The sequence below is a fragment of the Stegostoma tigrinum genome, chromosome 35, assembly GCF_030684315.1.
Source record: "Stegostoma tigrinum isolate sSteTig4 chromosome 35, sSteTig4.hap1, whole genome shotgun sequence".
In the NCBI taxonomy this organism is placed as follows: domain Eukaryota; kingdom Metazoa; phylum Chordata; class Chondrichthyes; order Orectolobiformes; family Stegostomatidae; genus Stegostoma; species Stegostoma tigrinum.
In genome coordinates, this window is record NC_081388.1 from 20696274 (window position 1) to 20705761 (window position 9488).

Sequence of the window (9488 nt, forward strand, 5' to 3'; positions counted from 1 at the left end):
TCCGCCTTAGTTGGGATGGCAGCTCCGAGGGTTTGTGTGTTTCCCTCGGCCCGGGAGCTGGGCCCGGCTTTGAGCAGCTTCGTGTTGGCTGAGGCCGCCCGGGCGGTTAGTCAGCGCGGCCGCTTCGCCGTGGCGGTGTCCGGGGGCAGCCTGGTATCGCTGCTGGCGGCCGAGCTCCCCGAGGCTGCGGCCCGGGAACCCGAGCATCCCGGGGCCAACTGGAGCCGCTGGGTCCTCGGCTTCTGTGACGAGAGGCTGGTCCCGTTCGAGAGCCCAGACAGCACCTGCGGCCTCTACCGGGTGAGGGGAGGGGGGGGTCACAGGCCGGGTGGGGGGGCAACTGTACTGGAGGGGGGGGTCGTCACAGGCCGGAGGGCGGGGCAACTGTAGTGGGGAGTGGGGGGGGCGTCGTCACAGGCCGGGGGGCGGGGCAACTGTAGTGGGGGGGCGTCGTCACAGGCCGGGGGGCGGGGCAACTGTAGTGGGGGGGCGTCGTCACAGGCCGGGGGGCGGGCCAACTGTAGTGGGGGGGGCGTCGTCACAGGCCGGGGGGCGGGGCAACTGTAGTGGAGGGGGGGTCGTCACAGGCCGGGGGGGCGGGGCAACTGTTGTGGAGGGGGGGTCGTCACAGGCCGGGGGGGCGGGGCAACTGTAGTGGAGGGGGGGTCCGTCACAGGCTGGGGGGGCGGGGCAACTGTAGTGGAGGGGGGGGTCGTCACAGGCCGGGGGGGCGGGGCAACTGTAGTGGAGGGGGGGTCGTCACAGGCTGGGGGGGCGGGGCAACTGTAGTGGAGGGGGGGGTCGTCACAGGCCGGGGGGGCGGGGCAACTGTAGTGAAGGGGGGGTCGTCACAGGCCGGGGGGGGCGGGGCAACTGTAGTGGAGGGGGGGGGGCGGTCGTCATAGGCTGGCGGTTGGGGGGGCAACTGTAGTGTGGGGGGGATTCACAGGCCAAGGGGGCCAACTGTAGTGGGGGTGGGTGTGGGGGGGGGGTCACAGGCCGGGGGGAGGCAACTGTAGTGGGGGTGGGGGAGTCACACGCTGGGGGGGGAATTGTAAAGGGAGGGAGGGTCACAGGCCGCAGGGCATCTGGGGTCGGGGACTAACTGTGGGGCCATGGGGTGTGGGGCACCTGTTGGTGATAGTGTCAGAGTGAAGGGTATTGGTGGGGCAACAGTGTCATGGTGTGGGGTGCTGTTGGGGTTGAAATTTCAGTGTGAGGAGGTTAAAATTTCAGGATGAGTGGGTATTGATGGGATTATAGTGTCCAGACGTATCAGGATGACAGGTTTGGAAAGTGTTGGACAGGAAACATCAGTGAATTTCTGCGCCGCTTCTTGTAGTTGGCACATTACTGCTGCTGAGTGGTGGCAATGGTGGGAGTGAATGATAAAGCTGGTGTCAGCTGGGGTGCCGAGCGAGTGAAGAGTTCTATCACGCTCCTCACTTACTGTTGTGTGGATTTTGGATAAGCTCTGGGGAGTCAGGACATCAGTTACTCACTGCGGGATTCCTCGCTTTTGCCTGCTGTTGTAGTTACGATACTTATAAAGGTACTCCAGTGCGGAATGTGGCCACTGGCAAACCCACGATATCAAAAGTGGGAGGTTCAGTGATGGAGATGCCATTGAATGTCAAGGGGCAGTGGTTAGATTCCCTCTTGTTGGATATAGTCTGTGCCTGGCAGTTTATGGCACAGATGTTATTTGCCAACAGTCAGTTCATACCTGGATATTGCCCAACCCTTGCTGTATTTGGACATGAGACTCTTCAGTATCTGAGGAATGGTGCTGAACATTGTGTAATCATTGGCAAACAGTCCATTATGACATTAATTGTGTTAATGAAAAAGAAAATGTGGTGTCTACAATGCTTTTCACCACTCCAGGATATCTCAAAGCACTTTAAAACTACTGAAGTATGAATGAAGTGTAGTTCCTGTTGTAATATGGGAAATGCAGCACCTGATATGTGCACAGCAAGCTCCCATGTATAGCCGTGTGATCATAAGATTTTGTTTTGTGATCTTGAATGAGGGTTAAGCAACATGCTCAGTAAGATTGATGTTATCATGGTATTAATCATGTGGGAAAGATGAGGGTTGAATAAGAATTTCGGGTAACCATGTACTGGTAATGGGAATATTGATAGTTGTGGGAAACTTAGGGGAGTTGATTTGAGAGGAGTGTGAGTTTTAATGACACTGAACACTTAACAGTTCTTTGTGAAAATTTAATTCCAAGATACAGGTTTGGATTAGGTTTAGAAGACATCTTGTACTGGAGCAGACAAAGTACGTATCTGTTTTTTGTAGATAACAAGGTGTGGAGCTGGAGGAACGCAGCAGGCCAGGCAGCGTCAGAGGAGCAGGAAAGCTGACGTTTCGGGTCAGGACCCTTTTTTCCTTTTCTGTTCCTCTGAGCCTGGCTCGCTGTGCTCCTCCAGCTCCACACTGTTATCTCTGACTCCAGCATCAGCAGTTCTTACTGTCTCTGTTTTCTGTAGCTTGTATTTCCTGACTGGACAATCACTTTGTGATGCAGAGTGATGCCAACGGGGTGGATTCAGTTCCTGTACCAGCTGAGATTGCAGTGAAATTCCATCTTCCTCATCCTCAACCCTTGAGATACTTAGCCGTATTGCTTAATCCAAGGGTTAACCCACCACCACTTGTCTGTGTTTAATACGAGACCAGCCTTATTGACCTCTGGGATGTGGCGATTTTGTTTTATTCTTTATCGGAGCAGAAGCTGGAACCAGAGGCTGGAGACACTAACTTGAATCCTACTATTCTGTGTCTGGCTTGGCTAAACAAGAGACTCTGCTGATGTTACTACCTACTGTAGGTGCATTGGAAGAATTTACAGATTGATAGTCAACCTATACGGTGAGATAACAAGGTGCTGAGCTAGATGCACACAGCCGGCCGAGCAGGAAGGCTGATGTTTCGGGCCTAGACCCTTCACCCCCCCCCCCCCCCCCCCGCACTGCACCACACCACACCACACAACCAGCCCGCTCTTCCCCTCCACCCACTGCATCCCAAAACCAGTCCAGCCTGTCTCTGCCTCCCTAACCTGTTCTTCCTCTCACCCATCCCTTCCTCCCACCCCAAGCCGCACCTCTATCTCCTACCTACTAACCACATCCCACCTCCTTGACCTGTCTGTCTTCCCTGGACTGACCTATCCCCTCCCTACGTCCCCACCTATACTCTCCTCTCCACCTATCTTCTTTTCTCTCCATCTTCGGTCCGCCTCCCCCTCTCTCCCTATTTATTCCAGAACCCTCACCCCATCCCCCTCTCTGATGAAGGGTCTAGGCCCGAAACGTCAGCTTTTGTGCTCCTGAGATGCTGCTGGGCCTGCTGTGTTCATCCAGCCTCACATTTTATTATCTTGGATTCTCCAGCATTTGCAGTTCCCATTATCACTGTTACACTTTAATAACATGCCTTTCAAGATCTTGGAATGTCCCAGAGTTCTTTACAGCAAGTGAAGTAATTTTGAGAGGGTAGGTGCTAAATTAATAAAGGGAGCACAGCTGCCAGTTTGAATACAGGAAGCTTCCATAAATAGCAGTGTCACAATGACCAGAGAACCTGTTTTATTGATGTTTGAGGAATTCTAAAATAAACCTGTTATGTCACCAAGCATATTCAACTTTGTCCAGTTGGCTGCATCTTGGAATGGAGAAGATTGAACTAGTGATTTTTTTTTTTTCTCCTGCTTAATTTGGTCAAGTGGGTGACTGAAATAGAAGCACTTTAAATTCAGTGTTCAGTCCTTGAATGTTGCCTGCCAATAATGTTTCCGTTTCCTGATCTTGATTTTTACACTCTGTCCTTAGTTTCCTTGGAGAATTCTGATTGTCACCAAGCTTAAGTTTGTTACACTGAGCTAGTGGCTTCTCTGGAGTTCACTTGCCCTGATTTTTATCCAGGATCAAGTCATCTCTTTCCAAGTTATTTTGTTCCAAATTCGCCTACTGTCTTGATAAAACTGTCAACATAATCTCAGTAAGCCACCTGGCTTTTCTCCTACCTGCACATTCATAAAGGTTCTAGGCTGAATTGCTGCAAGTTAGATTTCATGCCATTCATTTCACAACCTCCTGTCATAATTTAAACATGAGGTTGAAGAGATGATACAGCAGTTTCACAGTAGCTAAATCTGGCAACAGAAAATGACGGTGAATGTTCTAGATTGCTGAAGGGCCTGCTTTTGGGTATCTTCTAGTTTTGGGTTAAGTCCTCTTCACAGTCTTTGCTTCTCTGTATCCTGTAACCACCCTCTTGATCCTCTCGGTCCACTCCTGTTGTCATCCCCAATTGTAATTGCCTGGGCCCCAAGCTCAGATTCTTTCCCAGAACCTCAGTGTATTGTCAAAACTGCCCTACTTGTATAAGCTTTCACCACTTGTCTCAATGTATCTGTGTGGAGATCAGTGTTGGATTTTTTCTGTTGATGCTGTTGTGAAGATATTCAGGTGTTTTAGTAGAGAGGCTATATAAATGCGGTTAGTTTCAAATTTGTTCATTTTTGTCATTAGAATATTATAACTGTACACCAAGGTTTTAATGGACAGTTATCTAAACTAAGGACTAAAGCAAAGCTACTGGATTTGATGAGTGGGTCATCCCAATTAGTAGTTCAATCCAAAGGTTGTTCTGTTCTTGCTATGTTTTAGTTATATGTGACTGCAGTAATCGTATTTTGATCATATTTAATCATCAGCATTTTCCATTTCAGAAACAACTGCTCTCCAAAATCTCTATTCCTAATAACTACGTCATTGCCATTAACCCCACGCTGTCTGTGGAGGAAGCAGCAGACAAGTATGCAGAAAGATTGAGAGAGGTACTGAACAGCATTGAAAATACGGTCAAGTGACCCCAGTGCGATGGTGTGACAGCATTGATTGGAAACTCACCAAGAAACCAGCCCAGCTGCTCAGGTTGGAAGGTTAAGGGAGTGTCAAGGAAGAAAGGGCTCCTCTCTCCCAGTCAGCGAGAGAGAGAGTGTGTCTGTGTTCACGTGTGCACGTTGCCTGTTCAACTGCATTGCTAACTCCAGAGTGGAAGCAATGACAGTTACAGTAACTCCTGAGAGACAAGAGAAACTCAGATTGTTCTAGAAGCAGGCTATGCTCATGAAGTTTTCTGGAGGGTTTTGATTGAGTACCTAGGAGAGATTGTCAGCGGAAACAGGTTCAAAATAACAGGCAAAAATACATAGAAAGTGATTAGAATTTCATTTCTCATTATTGAGTGGTTATGACATGGCATGGAGTGACTGAAACGGTGGTGGAAGCAAATTTTTTATTTCCACATTTTCAGTTTTATGCCGGTGAGACAACAGATTTCACCCGCCCCCCCATGCACCATCCTGACTCAAAACTATATTGCTGTTTATTTCACTGCTGCTGGGTTAAAATTCTGAAACTCACTCTCTCTTCACCCCCATCCAACCAACCTCCAAAACAGAATTACAACATGTTCCTGCACCACGTGGACTGAAGCAGTTCACAAGACAGCTCACCACCACCACCTCCAGGACATTTAGGGGATGTACAGTAAGCACAGGTTTTGCCAATGATGCTCACATCCCATGAAAAGAATAACAAGATTATTCTTCCAAAGAGTTAGCCCATTGTGCCTGTACTAAATGACCAACTTCTGTTCTATTTTAATCCTTGAAATATTGAATAACAAGCAACGTTTTGTTCATATCCACAGCCGACACAAACATGACCACTTTATGCCTGTTGTTTCTGATTAATGCACAGGTTGAATCCCTTCCCACTGCTATGGATTGTGAGGAAGGAATGAAATATTTTTCTCGGTCACTGGACAGCTAAAACATGATCACGTGCTACTTGACAAGATAAGGCTGCGTTCACATTGCCAAGATTTGGATTGCATGGGCTATTCTCAGTAACCCGATAATATCATTCAGCAACCAGTGACGACTGGCAGAATTTTTGTTTTAATGCATTAACTTAAAATGTCACCGGACTGAACCAGGCTCCAGAGGTGACTTCTGGCTGCTAAGTCCTTTGTTTTGATGGTTTGTTGGAATTTTGCATCCACTGAATCTGATACAGCTCCTGATTGAGCAAATAGGATGCTCTTGCTCTCGGAGTGCAGCGAAGGTTCACCAGGCTGATTCTGGAGATGGCAGGTCTGATTTATGAGGAGAGGTTGACTAGGATGGGATTGTTTTCACGAGAGTTCAGATGCATATGGCAGGGGTTGGGGTGGAAATCTCATAGAGACTGTGTTCCTGAGCGTGGGTGGCTCATAGTATGAGGATTTGCAGTAGATGATTTAGGACGGAGATGAGGCATTTCTTCACCAAAAGAGTGGTCAGCCTGTGGAATTCATTGCCACAGGAAATAGTTGGTGCTAAAACTTTGAATGACTAGATGGAGCATGTGGGACGAATGAGGAGAAAGCAGAATTAGACTGTTGAGCTGGTTGATCAGCCATGACCGTGAAGAATGGCAGATCAGGCTCGAAGGGCCAAATGGCTGGCTCCTCCTCCTTTCCTTGTTTCTATATTTGTGAATCCAGTCCTGAGCTTTGCTTTTTACTTAGCACAAGATGATTTCTTAAAAGACTTTGTTCAGGTCCTTGTATTCCATGTCATTGTGTTGGGTGCTTTGCTGTAACACTTTTTATTTTGTTCTGTTCCAGCTGTTTCCAGGTGATAACCTACCTGTGTTTGACCTGCTAATCCTGGGGATTGGGCCTGATGGACACACTTGCTCTCTCTTCCCAGACCATCCCCTACTGCAGGTAACTGAACATGACTATATGGAACAAGATATGGGAAGTGCAAGTGTGTAAGATCACTGACTAAACACTTGGTGGTTTGCAAGGAATTACAGTTAACCTGGATCAGTTGCTTGATAATTACTTGGGGCTTTTCTCTGTTAGGGGGGCTAAAGAAGATCTAATTACCACTTTTCAAGATTATGATGGAGCTTAAAAGGATAGAGAGATGTGGGCAAAATCAGAACTAGTGGCTGTGAATGTAGGAACAAGACCAATAAATTGATGCAAGAACTTAGGAGAAACCTCTCTGTGCAATGAATCAGGCACCCTCAAGGACTAATTAAGGTGAATAACAGATGCATTTAAGGGAAGCTAGATAAACAGATGAAGGGAAAGGGTGGGAGGAGGCTCTTGTGGAAAAATCATACCAACACGAACATGTCGTGCTTGAACAGTACTGTAAATACTGAATTTTATTCTTGATTTGTTCCTCTGGCTGTACCGTTGACACTGTGGGGCAGTCCAGATCAGGGTGCTTTGGCATGTCACCTGATTGACTCTTCTTTTCATCTTCGTCTGTGTGCTGTGTCGTCACAATTTTTGACCAGGTGACACCAACCCTGCTTTCTTCTGATAGAAGCCCACAAATGCGTTTAAAATATTTTCTGATCACCCTGTTCACCTAGAGTGGGTGGAGCTTGAACCTGGACCTCCTGGCTGTGAGCTAGAAACACTCCCACTGCTCCCCAAGAATCCCCACAAACATTTAAACCAAGATTAGCGGCTTGTGATTGGCTGTTCTACCTTCCCTTCCCTCCCACTTCCTAATTTAAGAGCTGCTTTCCTGCCTTAAGGGGTTTTTATTAAAAAGCAAAACTTTTGTGTAAAGCACAGATGTGAATTGGGACCCTGCACCACCACACTCCCCCCCCCACCCCCCCCCCCCCCCCCCACCCCCCGGCCCATCCTCACATCGTACCAAAGGATGTATCTGAGTTCACATCTCGTTTTTGTTCTGTTATGCAGCAGATTCTGCAACTTGTCGGTCCCAAACATGCTGCATTACAATCGCAAGGAAGCCTTTCAATATCACTGCACTTTTCAATATATCAGCATGTCCCCATTGAGTTTAACAGCCAATGAGGTCGTTTTTGAACTGTAGGCACTTCTATAATGTAGGAAACCTAGCTGTCAGTTTATGCACAGTGAGCTCAAAGGGATAACAAGCAGCGGGGATGTTGGGATAACAAGGTTTAGAGCTGTATGAACGCAGCAGGCCAAGCAGCATCAGAGGAGCAGGAAGGCTGACATTTCGGGCCTAGACCCTCCTTCAGAAATGATGTTGATCAGTTATCTGTTTTGTGTTATTGATTTGAGGGCTGAATATTACCGAGGACCATGGAAGAGCTCTGTTTCTGTTTTCTGTCTTGCCTGATGTTTTATATCAATCTGTGAAGGCAGAGGTAGCCTTGGTTTGATCTTGCACGTTAAAGCCTGTTTTTGACACCGTGGCACTCTTTCACCACTGTGCTGGTAATGTCAACCTGGACTTTTTTCATTGATGTGTAGGATATGGCCATTGCTGGCCACTTATTACCTGTCCCCTGTTGCCCTTGAGAAGGTGGTGCCTCCTTGAACCAGTGCAGCCCACATGCTGTGGGTTGATCCACAATGTTCTTCAGGAGGAAGTTCCGGGATTGCTCAGATTCCTGGCACAGGGCTTGAAAACGCGACCTTCTCAAACTGTGGGAACCACTGGGTCACAGCTAATGCAGATCCTCAAATTACTTTTGTTGACGGTGTTTGCAGTTGCCTGTTGAAAGGGCCTGTGTCAGAACACGTTGAGAAAATGGCTGCACACTGCCCTCGTTCTCGGTGCCAATAAAGTGCAGCGTGGACCTTCAGTCTCTGGAGTGGGACTTAACCCAAAAAACGTCAGACTCTGAGGTGGGAGTTCTACATTGAGTCACTCTTGAAAGAAGCTGAAACTAGAAAGAGTGCAGGGTGGGGATATGTGAGGAGCTTCATGATATGGGTGGTGGGGCAGTTAGCCCTCAATAACTAGCCCTGCCAATCAGGATTGCTCACCATCTCTACATTTCAAAAATGACCCCCACCTCTCCTTCCCTCAAACAAAAAGTATTTAGTGGCTGAAAAATGTTTTGGAATGTCCTGAGCTGGTGAAAGATGCCATACAGAGGAAAGTTCCTTCTTTCAATTGACAAAGAAGAATAAGTTTATTAGGGGTTGGATAAGGATTAACAAGATAAGCTTTTTGAAATGTTTCCAATTGCTAGTGATAGGGATCTGCTGATTCTAACCCAGACGTTATAATGCCTCCATTGATGCAGTGTCTCCTCTTCTCTGTTGTAGGAACAAAGCAAGATTGTTGCTCCAATCAGTGACTCGCCTAAACCTCCACCAAAGCGTATAACCATGACCCTACCTTTGCTGAATGCAGCACGCTGTGCTCTGTTTGTGGTGACTGGTGAAGGCAAGGCTGCTGTGTTAAAGGTAAGAAGCTGCTTCTAGCAGCAGGAAGAGCTCACCCAGCCCTTAAATTCCATTGTTCAGTCCAAACATCTGTATCTTAACTCCATATCCCTTAATAATCCTGTAAACAAGATCAGACAGTCTTAGATTTGACACTGTCAACAGATTTTGTTGTGGAAGAAAGTTCCAAATTCCCACTCTCTCTTTAGGAGAGATGC

At 47.7% G+C, this 9488-nt stretch overlaps 1 protein-coding gene across 2 annotated transcripts; it reads left to right on the forward strand.

Annotated features, from left to right (window-relative positions):
• Positions 1-9324, forward strand: pgls (6-phosphogluconolactonase). Of its 2 annotated transcripts, XM_059639983.1 has the most exons (4): positions 1-300; positions 4751-4858; positions 6697-6798; positions 9151-9324. In XM_059639983.1, exons 1-4 carry the CDS (start codon positions 16-18, stop codon positions 9307-9309), a joined length of 654 nt encoding a protein of 217 aa, XP_059495966.1. In that variant the 5' UTR covers positions 1-15; the 3' UTR covers positions 9310-9324. The 2 variants fall into 2 exon arrangements, with proteins under 2 accessions (XP_059495966.1, XP_059495967.1); XM_059639984.1 differs by lacking the exon at positions 4751-4858.
• Positions 9325-9488: the final 164 nt, after the last annotated feature.

Excerpts from the sequence above, each read along its gene's own strand:
- pgls (XM_059639983.1), top strand. The coding sequence starts at position 16 with ATGGCAGCTCCGAGGGTTTGTGTGTTTCCCTCGGCCCGGGAGCTGGGC. Across the intron at positions 4,859-6,696 it reads ATGCAGAAAGATTGAGAGAG|CTGTTTCCAGGTGATAACCT; the intron begins GTACTGAACAGC and ends GTTCTGTTCCAG. Across the intron at positions 6,799-9,150 it reads CAGACCATCCCCTACTGCAG|GAACAAAGCAAGATTGTTGC; the intron begins GTAACTGAACAT and ends TCTCTGTTGTAG.